The following is a 14716-nucleotide window of genomic DNA, read 5'->3' as shown; positions in this document are numbered from 1 at the left end:
GGACCAAAGCTGCAAAATGGTTAGCAGGGACATGGTGTACTGAATGGCTTGTTTTTATGCTGCATGAGTCCAACTCATGCAGCGTAACAACAACATTTATATTAGAATAGAGAAGACTGAACATGAGCCATAGGATCAAACAGGCTCTCCCCAATGTGTACTGTTGACTATAATTCAGCAAATGTTTCAAGAAATTCAGTCTGCTTATTTGAGACTTTTGCAGCAAAGTTTCAATTTAAAAGTGCAGGAAATCAAAAAGAAGTTTCGAGCTGCTAGCTAACTGTGACATAAACATCTTGCACAACTCTTCCTGCTTCATCTTTGATGGTCCAGACCCTGCCATATAACCATATAACGATTATAGTACGGAAACAGGCCATCTCGGCTCTTCTAGTCCGCACCGACTTAAGTGAAACTCCACTAGTCCAACCTACCCGCTTCCTTGCCCATAACCCTCCAACCTGCTCCCACCCATGCACTCAACCAATCTCCTCTTCAATGACAGCATTGACCCTACCGCGACTACCTCTTCCTGGAAGGTCATTCCACTCGGCCACCCCTCTCTGAGTGAAGAAGCTTCCTCTTACCTTACTTCTAAAGTTTTGCCTCCTAACCCTGAACTTATGACCCCTCGTTCCAATCTCCCCTACCCTCAGGGGGAAGAGCCTATTCACATCTACTCTATCTACCCCCCTCATAATTTTATAGATCTCCATCAAATCCCCTCTCAACCTTTTACGCTCCAATGAATAAAGACCCAGTCTACTCAATCTTTCTCCGTATCCTAGATAGGATTAACACTAACCAAAGCACCAGCACTTAAAGTGCAGGAATCTTCTGAGTGTTTCCTGGTTCTGAGCCACATTTTTTACATTTGTGATTCTTAATGCATCTGACTTGAAGGTGCAGGGATAAAGTAGGTCAAAGCAGGAGAGGGTCAAGCCTGGTTTGTGCTCATTGAAGCTATGGCTGTTCCCTTATCCCAGAGTACATTCCTGTCCGATCCACATATCCTCCATCTGTCAGTAAATCCATGAAACTCTGTCTTGAATATTTACCCAATGGCTGAGAAATCTGTAGCCCCCACCCCTACAAGTAGAGGATTCCAAAGATTTACAGCCCTTTGGATAAAGAAGTGTCTGCTTATTTCAACCCTAAACAGCTAATTCTTTATCCTGAGAACACTGCTCCTGGAACTTAGATTCTGTTTGGAAAGGGGCATCTTTAAACTTGGGCTTTGCACTGGCTTTGTACATTTATATTTATGTGTCTTCAAATGATTTGTGGTCTGCAGTTTGTAAGACAGGGCAAACTATGAGAGGAGCTGATGGTCAGTCTGAAGCAATTGAACTGCTGTGCTGTACTGAACTTTTATCTGTTGTGCATTTCTTGATTTGTACATGATGCTTCAATCAAAATTATCTTAATTGACCTCAGTAGGGAAGAACAGATCATAAAAGAAGAAAAAGTTGCTGGTAGCATTGCTTCAGAAGGCACTTCCTTCAAAGGTGAGAGTGAAAACCCTCAGAATTTGGGACTTGATTGTCCTGGGCCTGGTTCGGGATCAGATAGCAAGAGGAGGGAGCATCTGCAATTTGATAATCATATCAGTTTTACAAGGTGTAAACTTCATGGACTGGATAAAAAACCTCCCACAAAGACCCAGCAAGCTGCTTCCTTGTTCAATCCTGTCGCACACTTAGCAGAAGACAATGAGAAACCCAGCAGGTCAGAAATTGTTGTGGTTTGGGTATGAGGTGCTGCTTTTAAAGCTTCACTGACTGCTGCTTAACCTTTTTGGGGAGGGGAGGGGAAAGCTTCTTTGCATTTCATGGGACAAGCATTTCATAGTATCCTCCATCAGTAGTTCCTATAATACTGAAATGTGCTTGTGTGTTGCATAATGTAAGCCTTTATCTTCAGCTGAATTGGCATGTGCCTTTGCAAGTGGTCAAGTGGCATTGAAGTGATGGCTTTTGACTAATGAACATGGTTGAGAATTTAGAAGAAAGGATTGTGTATCTGCTGTGTGCATGGAGTGCCAGATAAATCTCACCACAGTGGATGTTTCTGACAGCAACCAGAGACCTCTTGGAGGGACTGCTGCAGCTTCTCAATCACTTGGAGATGAGTCCTCTTCAGAAGAAGAATCAACTGCCATTCCAGACATTGAAAAGGATGACCTGTATGCTCGCAAACTGAACCCAGTAGGAGCAAGGACAGGTGTAAAACTTGATAGATTTCTACCAAAGCAATGGACCCTTGAAGGTGCAGAACAGTGGAAACAAATACAGTTGGGGTCTCAGAGAAGGCCATGGTATAAGCAGTTTCAGTACATCAGGTTTGTCCTTGTCTAACTAATGTTGCACACAATGTGGACATCTTAATCAAAAGGTTGTGGGTTCAAATCCCACCCCAGAGACCTGAGTGTATAATCTCTGTTGACACCTGGGTGAAATACTGAGGAGCTGCTGTGTTTTCTGAGAAGTTATCATTCATATATAATTTGAGCTCTGTCCCCACAACTTTCCAAGTTATGTGTAAAGTAAAAGATGACATCAGGAAAGGAAGGCAAGCCTTCCTTTTCACAACAAGAGTAGATCTGGGGATAGATTCTATTGCTGTTTATGGGGCAGGTTTGATATGTGCAGGTGAGCTGCAATGATCCCTATTTGGCAGCAGCGACAACAATTCTGATGTGCTTCCCCAGTTCTAAGTGGTTCCAATGTTTTCTGATCATGATATAAAATGGGAATCTTTATGCCCCTTCTTCTGTGACAAGTTTTCCTTGGCTGTTTCTTGCATCTCTCTCTCTCTGACTTTTCCCACAGGGTTTCTGTTTTTTTTCTTGATTTATTTTTTTCCCAGTTTTTTTTTAAAAAGGTATGTAGAGGAAAATGCAGGGTCAAGCATTTCAACCGCAGGACAAGGGGATGTGCTTAAATGACCGAGTTGGTGCAATTTACAAAGACTTATGACAACGTCCTATTTAAAGAATAAACTTGAATACCAGTTTTTGTGACTGGCATAAGAATTCGAAGTACTTGCATTCCTTTGACAAATTTGGATTGTTATTATCCATCAAACCCACCAGTCGTGGAAAATGAGTTGTTGCAGTAATGTGGTTTTTAAAAAAAAAAAGTACTGGTTTTCTTTAGAAAACCTGAAGCATTTGGAAATTAATCATTTTCAAACTGAGGATTTAAATGGATAGGGAAAGGGAGTCACAAGATACGTTGGTGTTGAGTAATAATCATGGTTTCAAACTTTTGTTGAGATCTTCAATATTTCTCGAGTTGTAGACTTCAAAGAACTTGACTGATGCTTGTCAATTATGAAGTATTGGTAGACAGATGAAATGTGCAGATGGGAATTTGTAAAGTATCCTCCTTTGCTGAAGATGCTAAACGTGTGAAGCAGTAATGCAAGGCCATTGAAATACTTCAGTGTTTTGGTTCAACTGTTGACAAAAGAAATGGATTTCTACTTGTGCCTGCTTCTGCATTCTTGCTTAGCACATTCTTCGAAGGTCAAGTTCTGCACTACATGCTTAAATAATTTGTTTGTATTATTTTAAAATGCTTTAACTTCCTGATAACACCTGTCTTCTGCCTTAATATTCACATTTCCTCTGATTGCTTCTATTTTCCTGATCTATCTCCCAAATGCAGAAGGAAGCCATCTGAGTTTCCAGAGGATTTAGAATTCGATGTCAATCATTTCTCTCTCAAAGGCAGTCCTGAGCAGAGCCAAGTAGCCAGCAGTGTTTGTGATGTACAAACTGTAAAATCTCCAGCGATATCCCAAGAAAAGGCGGAAGGTGTCACTCACACCTCAGATGAACCAAGGTTGATGTCTTTTTTAACTAAATTCACTAACAAAATGCCACAGTGCCAATTTGTGCCTTCATTGAAACTTAGTGCACGTGGAAAGATATTATTAAAGCAAAGTGCATTTATTGAGGCTGAAATTGAACAGAGAAGCATGCAAAATATTTCATACCACCTAAGTTCATTTTATGTGAACTGAATTTATTTTGGGCGGTTAGAGTGCATTGCAATATCCAACATTTCATTTTGCATGATGAGTTATTTTGTCTTCACATTTAATACGAGATTGTGGTTCCTTTATGGAGAACACCTTTTGTGCCTGAAAACTGTGGCTTTTAGCAACTGTAAAATCTGGACTAAAACTAACACAATAGCAGATTTATTTCCATATACTTGATCCACTATTCTGCGAAAGTAACCTGCATCCCAGTTACTCCTGAGGACATAGTTACTTGCAACTTCTGCTCACGTAATTGGCAAATATTTTCATGCTTTCTATATCTCGTGCCTTTTCTCATCTAGGCTTGCTTGAGGTGGGTAATGTTTGGATTTTTATTTTCTTGGTAATTTTCCAGTAAAATTTCCTTTTTCTTTCATTTTTTTCCCCTGTGAAATAAATCTCTAGCCTGTTTCCGCTCCTTCAAGTTTTACATGCGAGCCCTGCTTATTCTGCAGTGGCGGATTTCTCTGTTTCCAAACCAAAGCTCAATCCAGCGGCGGGGCCAAGAATTCTAACGCGGAACCAGAACCCCTTTGATGCCAAGCATTTCCACTCAGGCACATGTGAAAGAGAAATGGATGAGGTGCTGGAGCCGGATTTGGAGAACGATGACATGTTCAGCCGTAAAACCGGTGCCTTCTGTGCTACTCCTGACCTGAAGCCTTTCTACAGCCAGAAGCAAAGCAGTTTTGGCTCCAGTGATTCAGTTATAAGACTTGTTGCTCAAGAAAGGAGAGACAAAAGTGTGATTCCTGATCCAGAAAAGGATGACTTGATTGTTAGGAAAGAACGTGATTCTCAAACCAAGCCAGTGTTACCCTCAGGTGCACCCGATAAATACAATCCAGTTCCTTTCCCAGATCCGTGGACTTTGCCGGAGTCACTCCGTTCAAAATTCCTTGGTGCCCCTGAGCGACCCTCAGAAGAATCGGAAGAAACAGAAAATGAGAGAGGTGCATTGCCATGCCCAAAAAGAGATGACATGCTCTCTCGGAGAATGGCTCTATCCCCAGCTAACAAGACAGTGCAACCTTGTAACTTTGCTCCTGCCACGTGTAGTGAGGAAGATGCAAAGAAGTGGGAGAGAATAAGGGAGGCCAGCAGATTAGGATACAAGAAGCGTCAGCTTATTAAGAGGTTAGGGTGTGTGGCAAGAGGGCGTTTCATCTCTGCCTCTGAGCTAAAGAGGCCAAGTCCTTGTAACAGCGATGAAGTTTGATGCATGAAGTGTGAATATGTGAGATTTCTTTATACCTGTACCATAGTTGATTTGCTCCAGCATATAGTGATATGGATCAGTTAGTTTGACAAGTCACTTTAACAAGCACTGAACATCCATTAATTGCTTTAGAGTTATGGTCTCACTGTTTAAATGAAAAAGCAGATACCTGGCCACTGTCACGACCGGCAACTTCGAGAAAGTAATAAATGCAAATCATTCCTAGAATTGTGTAGGGTAACTGTTTACTAATATGATGATCAAAATATAGCTTGACTGTAATAACTCCTGTTATCCGGCACTTACGGCAATTGGTAGATGCCGGATAAGTATATTTTGCAGTTGCTTATATTACAAACTGCACGTAATGAACAACACTAAGCAATGAACCAGACACTGTTTAATTTAAAAACATTAATTTTATTTCTTACTCTTAAACTCTTGTCTTAACTCTTAAAAGCTATCCTTAACACTAAATCTATCCCCAACTATGTGCAGGTGTGTGGGTGTGGGTGGGGGGGGGGGGGAGGGGGTGGGGGGAGGAAATACCTAAACCATTACAATCCAGGCCAAAATCTAGAAAATTACTTCAAAGTTCAGTCTTTAAAATTCAGTGTTGAAGCATAGGCTTTTGAAATTTGATGCCCAAAATTAATGTGAACTGATGGGAAGACTGGAGTTGTGGCTGCTACAGATCCACGAATTCTCCTTAAGTTGGCTTAGAAGAAATGTCCAGCCACACAAGCTGTGGTCATAACACTCCTGGTCCTTTTGTAGGTGAGACTCGAACTTGGCAGCCTCCACGAAGCTTCTAAGATCCTGGCACCGATCTCTCCAAGTGACCTTCACTGTTGGTCACACTCAAAATGAAGCACTTTGCTTCTCAAAAGATCCTTCTGGGATAGGCCAATCCACTGAAAAGGTCTAATCATTTACAGAGCATGCTTTGTTCCGAATTCCAAGTGGCTGGCCACAAGACCTGTTTCAAAAGCTGTTTTCTCTTCAGCAGTCAAAATGGTGCTCCCAGCAAAATCACAGTAGCTGTTTTCACACTGCAGGTGAGCAGTGTCCCTACTTTGTCCCAATGAAATTCCCGAGAATTCAGGACCAAATGGGTATTTCACACTGCAGTCTAAATTCCTGGGAATTTGCCCTCCTTGGCAATTTTGGGGGTGGGGGGGTTGGTCCCGCTCCCAACCGATGGCGTGTTACGCACTCACTAGAGTAAGAGCAAGTTCACCCCCGTCCGTCTGTCGCTTGCCTGCCCACTCGCTTGCGAGCTCCCTACGAGGTAGGGCTGCAGACCCGTTTAAAAATCCTGGGCCGACCTTTTCACACCACAGGTTTACAGGAGGGTTCTCGGGAAACTTTCCCAAGAATCTTAATTTTGCACTGCGGTGTGAACAGGCATAATGTCTTTGCAAATGTATCGAATTTGGACTGTGACAAGCCTTCCCTCAATTCTTCCAATGTATTGGTTTGTCACTGGGTTGTGACTTGTGTTGTGATGGTGCTGGTGTGAAAAGTTTACTGTGACCATTCAGTTCCTCCTGTTTATATTATCCCTTTCAGTGATAATCCCATTTTACCAAAACAGGAGCTCATAATACTTAAGACTTAATCTTACAATGCCTAACCTACATTAAGAATAAACAGTTTAAAAGGCAAAAGTATTGCACTGTACTTATACTAAACAAACTTCACTTGCATGATTATATAATTGTTAAAGCATTTTATTTCATTTTCATTCACATTCTTTGAAAATATTTAACTATTGCTGATTCTGCAGGTTCCTCCCTCTCCACAGAGCTACCCAATAGATGAACAATAACATTATAGATAATTTAATCATCCTCGCTGGAACGATTGTTACTAAGCAGATATAAGGCACTGTCCTGGGTAAACTTGTACCTCTCAATTTGTTCGTTTTAGATTGGTCACAGTGTTTGAGCTACAGAAAGAAAATAGATACACACACCGAGAGCACTTCAGATTATACAAATCTTTATTACAAATTCCAAAGCTGATATCAAACTACAATATGCAAGCCCTTCCCAATTATACTTATCAACACCTGGACTGGTCCCAACTGCCGAGGCGAGGCAATGACTGCACACTTGTAGTAGGTTGTCGGGGCGCCGCATTCTCCACCTCCCCTGACCGGGACGTTGGCTGGACTCTAGAAGTTCTTCTTGCTGAGAGATGTTGCCACCTCTCGGAGAGTCTGAAACTTCAGCAGTGGGACCATGGCTTATATTACCCAAAAACTGCTTACCCAAGCATCTATTCCCAGCACAAAAAAGAAAGATGAGCAAGCAAGCTAGCATGCCTAGGCTTCTATCGAATAACACAACTTACAGCTTATCACTTTGAATACAATGGTTTATTTTGCTTCAAGGTTAGGTCACTGCCTGAAAGACTGTGACCAAAACAAGCAAGAAGATTAAATGTTCTTGGTACACAGATGTCTTTTTGTCAGATAACTGCATCTCTGGGCCCCATGGTGGAATTTAGCTTATGTCTGCTGAGTCTCAAGCAGGTTACTGATTCTCAGCCTTGCAAGAGCAAAAACATGGTTTAAAGCTGAAGCAAAAAGCATGGTTTAAATCCTCCAAAACAGGCACTTTAAGAGAGTCACCCCACTGGCAAGTGGCATCAACCAGCTCTTCATCCCAGGTGATGCCAATGCCGTTTCACACAACTTTATTCAAACATCTGCTACCAGCAAAGCACGACCAAGGCCCTCCGCTGGCTGAAAGATTTGCTCCCATCTTCACCCAATGTTTCTGTGTTACTTCAAAGAACGTTTACTTTTACAATTTTAAATTTGTGATTTTTTTTTTTAACCTATTATTCTTAATTATTTTAATTCTTTTTATTTACTTTCCTCAATTTTTTTTGTCATTTGCTTGAATTCCAGACACTGGGGGTGGCGGGGGGGGTTTCTATATTTGATATGTCAGAGTCATATTCCTTGTTTGCATCCAAATGTTCATGATTTCTTTGATGACCAATATCTCTCTTCCAGCTACATCAGTAAGGGTATTGGGTGATATTTAACTTGTTTGTATAAGGGAGAACTCGTGTTTGTGAATGTTGTTATACTGAAGGGAAAATAGTTGCTCAAAAAGGCCTATTTTATATAGGGAATAATTGGGAAAAAGTAGGGTTTACTTTAATCATTATGTGAAGTAGGAATATGTGTTTAATAGCTGCTGAAGGTATGCTTTTTTGATTGCTCAAAGCACTCTATTATGTTTTTGGAAGATCTGTTAATATATCCTCTTGTTCAATTCTGATGTTAAAGTAATTGGGTCAAATTTAAGTAAGTGCTCAACCCACCTAACAGTCAGCTGAAGATCCCTCACCCCATTCAGGAATGATTCACCAGAACCCAGTTTTGCTACCCTTGTATGACATCACAAAGCGATACTATCACTAATCCTTTAAAACGCTTTGCGTTTGAAGGAATGACCAGATTAGTTTTTGAATTGAAAAATTTCTTCCAACACTGTTTTCATGCTGATGTATATCTGGTCTTGGAGCTGGGGAGTAAAGGGTTGGTTGTATTTCCAGCACTTTGCTCTGGAGCAATAGTTTAATCTTTGTAGCTGAAACTTGTGGCTTTTTACATAACTTTAAAGTGATGTTCTATCATCCCTCATAGAGCCCACAAATACAATGTCCTGAGGAAGCAGAGAAGATAAGAGGGTAGGAATTCCATTGCAGTGGCTAAGCTACTAATCTAGCAGTCATGCTTCTGGATTATTGATTCTGAGACACAAATTCAAATCCCACCATGGCAGGCGGGAACTTAAATTCAAGTTATTTGGTAAAAATGTTTTTTTAATCCCAAGACAGTTAATCTCAGTAAATTTGTCAAAAATAGATTTGATTCATTGATGTCCTTCAGGAAACAAAACCACCCTTGTCTGGTCTGTATTAACACCAGGTGCCCCAAGGTGATTGATACTTAAATACCTCCACAATTTGGGAGCAATTGGGTCATGGAGAATAAGTGTCAGTTGTGTCGACATCTCAGATGAATGCAGAATAATGGCATTGGGTCACTGAAATCTGCCCATGTGATCCAAATCCATTACAACACCATTGTTGTTATGAAGGGCCATATTTCCATTGGGAAATTATTCTTTCCTGTCGATTTTCACAGCCACTTTTCTGGTCTGAATTGATTTGAGTGTTGGTCAAGATCTATTTGTGGCTGAATGTTCAGCTGCCCAATAGCCTGCTCACCATAATAATCCTTGGAAATGGGCTTGCATTCATCTTGCCTCTCTTTCTTTCTATTCCTTCCACTCTGCCCTTTGCATCAGTACTTTTAGGAAGTTTGTCAGCTGGTGTTTACTTGTGAAACTTCTTTTAATCCATGCCAATTGATGCAATGTGTGATTTGGCTGTTTAGCCGCTGAGCTTACTGCCTTGGTATGCACTTCTGAAGCTCTGCTTTGAATGTTCTTGAGAATTCATTGATTCTCCTGGGGCAGCTAGATCTTTCAATTATCCATACCCAGGATCCAATGATGGGAGTGGAGATGAGAGATTAATTAATCGACTTGTCCATCCATTTAATATGAGGTGAATGCACTGAAGCAAATATTAAAAAACAAAAAATACATTTAAAAAGAACCTCTCAGCAGTCAATAAAGTTAAGAATGTTTAAATTACTATCGGTTTGAGAGACGTTCTGCCTGTTCACATGTGCTTAATGCTATTACCACTCAACCAATTTGCTATGGTTGATTTTTCGTCAAATTCAATGCTAAGTTGTATTGTGACCACTGGATACATTAGAACATATTCTTTTAATAATTTGTTTGTTAAAAAATTGCATGCATTTTGTGCATCTAATACGTTGACAAATGTATAGTTCATTATCTAAGGCAATGTGTTTGTTTGCTACAGGAATTGTATTTTGAATTTAATTGATTAAATTATAAATAATATAGGCTTATTCATGTTTGTCCAAGAGAATACCATTCATTTATTGTAATTAATAGGGTATAATGTCTGATTTTAATTTGCCCCATTACTTGTAAACCTTGTATTCAATGATAATTGATTTGCAACCACTTTGAAGTGCAGGTGTAAAGTACTCTGTGCGGGAGGGAAGAGGAGAAGAATTATCCTGATGTGATTTTAGTTTCTCTTGAACACTTTTGATCAAATAAATATCATCGTAGAATTCTAAGTGTGTCCACTTCAAGTGTTTTTGAATTCCAAGCCACATTATCTAACTTCCATGAGCAGTTACCTTTGTATTTAAGAGCAGCTGTGTATTATTATTTTGCAAAGTTTTGGAAGAGCCTCTTTCTCGTTGACAGATTTGAGCATTAATTTCTTCAAATAGTAATTATTGTCTTTGTTACTACCCATTTTAATCAGAGGGAATGAGTAAACTCGAGTTGAGCAGGATTGCTTCTGTGAAAGTTTATGAACATAGTCAAAAATGACGCACAGCCTGACGTACAGACAGAATGTCCTTATGAGGAGCGTAGCTTTGCAAAGTTAACGTGGTGCTATCGTTTTATTGATTTTCTTCAATTCTTTAGACTTCTTCAGAAGTCATCTGATATGGATTCAGGGTAAGTTTAATCGTCTCTTAAAGCGCTTAGCTCCACATGTGCAATGTGTGCTTTGCGTTGTGCTGCCTCTATGACAAAAGCAAACATAGCGTGCTTGCAAAAGAAGCTGAGTGAGAACTTGTACCAATAGGATCTCTGATTATTTTAATTGTCTTGCATATTTAACATCCCTGTGTATACAGTCACTAAAAGTGATTCAATAATTTTGTAGATGTATGCTTTCCTCTGTGTGATGCAGATTAGCACAAAGCAATCCACTAAAGGCCTAGTAGTTTTAGTTGTCAATGTTGACAGGTGATGGCAATCTTAAAAGATTAACTGTATTTTCAACTTTGATTTGTAATTCACATCAATGAATGCTACCCTGTGCTTGAAATACCAAAACAATACAGTGCAAGTTTTCAAAGATTAGCTTAGAATTGTGACTGTTTTCCAATCATTTTGATGCTAACTTTAAAACTGGAAATATAAGTCTTACCAGAGAAGGGGACAAACGTGAGTTTAAAGTTTTGCTTTTGATCACAAACCAATGCAAAAATTCTGATGTCCGTGGTGATTCATGTAATAAAGGCATCTAACCTCTGGTGGGTCTTTCAGAAGAAGGACTTCGGTAACATCAGAGTAGCACAGCTTCAAAATAAGAATATTTCAGCCAACTTTTTTTAAAAATCCAATGCATTTTTAAAGTATGGAGATTTTATGTTCTAAATTTAATGTTTAATTTTATCAAGTTACTACCTCTTTATAAAGTTGAGACACTAAATTCCCCTTTAGATCAAAAGCAATCTCTATACTTTTTATAATGTCACTGCATTGAACAAACAGATTTCCTTTTAACTTTCATATGAATGAAGACCCATTTCTGTGATGGTTGTTAATCAAATTTAAGCATTGACCTCCTAAAACATAGGGAAAAAAAATGAGCGGCAGGATTGTCATTGTCGGTTTATCTATACATTTCATTGTTTTTGGGAAACGTGAAAGGTTTTTATAAAACCAGTTCAGAAATGAAGAACTCCCCAGATCAGCATCACAGCTGCTCAAACATGATATGCAGTTAAACCCAGCTGGCATGCTAAGCGGTGATGGTCAAAAATAGTTGCCTATTACAGTTGGTTTAACAGAACAGGTGCAAAGCAATGTTTGGCTTACTTACAACTTCATTTGACTTTGGCTGATGTCATGTTTTTGTGCTGCTACAGTACGTGCATTATGAACCCTACAATGAGCAATATATTCATAAATGATCATAATATATTGACTCATGCCTGCTTAGCGATTATTTTGCTTTAAGTTAAAATTTTACTTGTGAAAATGTGATTGTTTTCCCATGAGGTAGTTGCATTGCTTCTAAATAAAATCTTCCAGTTCTCCATGAGACAGCGAGGTCGAAATATATCTTGAATACATCAAATGTGTGATATGGCATCCTAATTGGATTAAAATATGCTTTTCAACTTACTTCCATATTATTCTATTAATTACCTAAAATACTACTTTGCAAACTTAAAACATTCAACGAACGACACATTCCAAATGTGGGACTTTAAGGTCTCACTGTGTCATTAAAAAGCAAACACTGTAGATACTGGAAATCTGAAATTAAAAAGAAAATGTTGGAAGCGCTTGTGTCTGGCATCATCTGTGGAAAGGTAAACAAGAGTTAATGCTTCGGGTCAACTGCATTTCATAGAGCAAGTGTGCAAGCACTTCACGTGCATTAAATCTAATTGAAGAGAGTGAGCAGATGGATTGTACTTGCACCCTTTATAAGTTCAGTGACTGATGTTGCATGTGTTTATTCCTGCGTCCCTTCCCCGCTAGTTTCTAATGTTTTAACCAGCCGCATCTTCCAAGGCATATAGAAGTATTCCAACTTGTGTTGTCAATACACTTCAAATAAATCACACTTCAAATGAAAGGTTACAGGCGAGCAAGTTTTATTCTTGTCCAGAGATGCTTCCTTTTTTAATTTCCCCAAACTATAGTACATTGCAGAAGAGTGGCATGATTTTATTCAAAGCACTGGGATAGCGTGGGAGAGGAGAATTTGCTGATGAAGGAGTTAAATATCATTTGGGGATTATCTCAGGTTGCATCTTCACGCTCCTGCTGACTTGGTATGCAGTTGTTTTCAGTTTAGATTCAAATGACTAAACCATATGCGTACAGCGCTGTGCCAGATTCCTGAATTCACGATATATTAAACTTGAATACAGGATTGTTTTAGATCTTTAAATAGTTTAAAATCCACAAATCTACCAAGCCAAAGTCTGTTGTTGGATTTAATCAAAATATTCATTGGAAGTATTATGAGTCTAAAGGTTTCTGAATTTAATGTGTGAAAATCGCCAGTTACAGGGAGCTCATTGAAGCTCTTGAATAAAATTGACTGATTTTGTGTCCCATTGCTAAAACGCTAAATAAATGCCATGAATTGGGTTTGAATATTCAATATTATCACATTGGGATCCTCCTGAGTGAGAGACAAGGCAAAAAGGTTGACAAATTGTGTGCAATTTTGCTTTTTTTTTCTTGAGAGACGTGATTAGCAGCATTTTGTTCTTAACATAATGATGTTTTAAGGAAGTGCACCATGAGTTATGTATTAAGAAGTTTGATGCTTGAGGGAAAATGTCTGGTTGCAGCTAGAGGAACTGTTTCTGTTCTAGTTGGTAATCAATTGACTTCCTTTTGGTGATTAAGTATATTTTTTTATTTTAGGAGTAAATCGCTCAATGATGTGTCTGCTGAAGAAAGTGAAAAAATGACAAAATCTCTAAGATATGAAGAATTGCAGAAAATAAAGAAATCTTTGAACGAGCAGGACCAGCAATGGCAGAGTGTGAGTTGAAATCCTCCTTCATCATTATTTTGTAACTTGTAATTTAAAAAAATACTATTAACATTTGAAATATTCAGGATAAATGTCCACTCTTTTTGAATAAAGTGAACATTGGGACAAAGTGGGGAGGTTAAGAAGGGTAAACAGGCTGTTTTCCATGTTATCTTAAAAGAACAAAGGGTGTTTAAACCAGGGTGTTCTGGAGCACAGCAGGCCGAAGGCATGTCTTTAAAATAACTGCTGGATCATGGAATCAACCTCTTGTTCTGACATGTGTAGAAGTGCATGAGATAATATGAAGTAATATAGATTTGTGTCTATTTGTGTGAGGTCAAAACGGCAGGGAAGAAAAGCAGCATTTGAGAAGGTTGGTGAATTAAATTTTTGAAAGCTGCAGATGCTGAAAATCAGAAATAAAGCCAGAAAATCCTGGAAATCTTTGAAAGAGTCAGAGACTACAGGGAATTGGTGAGGAGAAAACAAGGCAGTTTGGTTGCAGACAAGGATGGAAATATCTATCAAGATTCCTTGTTGTCATGTATTCAAAATTTGCTTACTTTGCTGTTAAGTCGCAGAGTCTGGGACCTCTGTAGTGTCTATTGATTCCTCCATCTCCTCTGCTGCCTCCTGCACTTCCTTAACCTCCATAGCCACATTGGCCCCCTGCCCGTTCCAGCGGCGAACCCAAGTTCTAGGCATCTAAGTTGCACTGCTTGACCCCTGGTTCTGAACCGGAGCTGTCAGAATTCGCGAGGATACTGCCCAAGGCCCTGTGGGAGCCCCTCCTGCCATCAGGGTCCTCGCAAATTCTGGACCTAATTCCTGGGTCCCACAAGCCAGTCTTGGCAGTCTGCAGCCCGGTGTGGGTGCTTTGGTCGCCGAGCTCCTTGCTGGTCTGATGCCGTGGCCAAGAAAGAAAATGAAATAAGAGATAGAGAGAAAATAAGTCCAGAGTCACAGTTGTGGATGAAATTTCTGATGTTTGGAGTACAATTGTGT

The 14716-nt window shown here is 39.5% G+C and overlaps 1 protein-coding gene across 4 annotated transcripts in view; it reads left to right on the top strand.

The window, feature by feature from the left end:
• The window catches only part of LOC138739087 (LIM domain only protein 7-like), a 218083-nt gene that overhangs the window by 137281 nt on the left and 66086 nt on the right, over positions 1 to 14716 (top strand). Inside the window, exons 8-13 of one of the 4 annotated variants that reach the window (XM_069890548.1) lie at positions 1438 to 1728; positions 2078 to 2341; positions 3672 to 3848; positions 4456 to 5187; positions 10840 to 10872; positions 13597 to 13717. In XM_069890548.1, the coding sequence (XP_069746649.1) occupies positions 1438 to 1728; positions 2078 to 2341; positions 3672 to 3848; positions 4456 to 5187; positions 10840 to 10872; positions 13597 to 13717 (1618 nt within the window). The remainder of the gene's footprint in view (positions 1 to 1437; positions 1729 to 2077; positions 2342 to 3671; positions 3849 to 4455; positions 5188 to 10839; positions 10873 to 13596; positions 13718 to 14716) is intronic. The other 3 variants (XM_069890546.1, XM_069890545.1, XM_069890547.1) reach the window with 3 other exon arrangements.

This window comes from Narcine bancroftii, chromosome 7 (genome assembly GCF_036971445.1).
Source record: "Narcine bancroftii isolate sNarBan1 chromosome 7, sNarBan1.hap1, whole genome shotgun sequence".
In the NCBI taxonomy this organism is placed as follows: Eukaryota; Metazoa; Chordata; class Chondrichthyes; order Torpediniformes; family Narcinidae; genus Narcine; species Narcine bancroftii.
The sequence above is the reverse complement of the archived record's forward strand: the minus strand, read 5'-3'. Positions and strand labels throughout refer to the sequence as shown.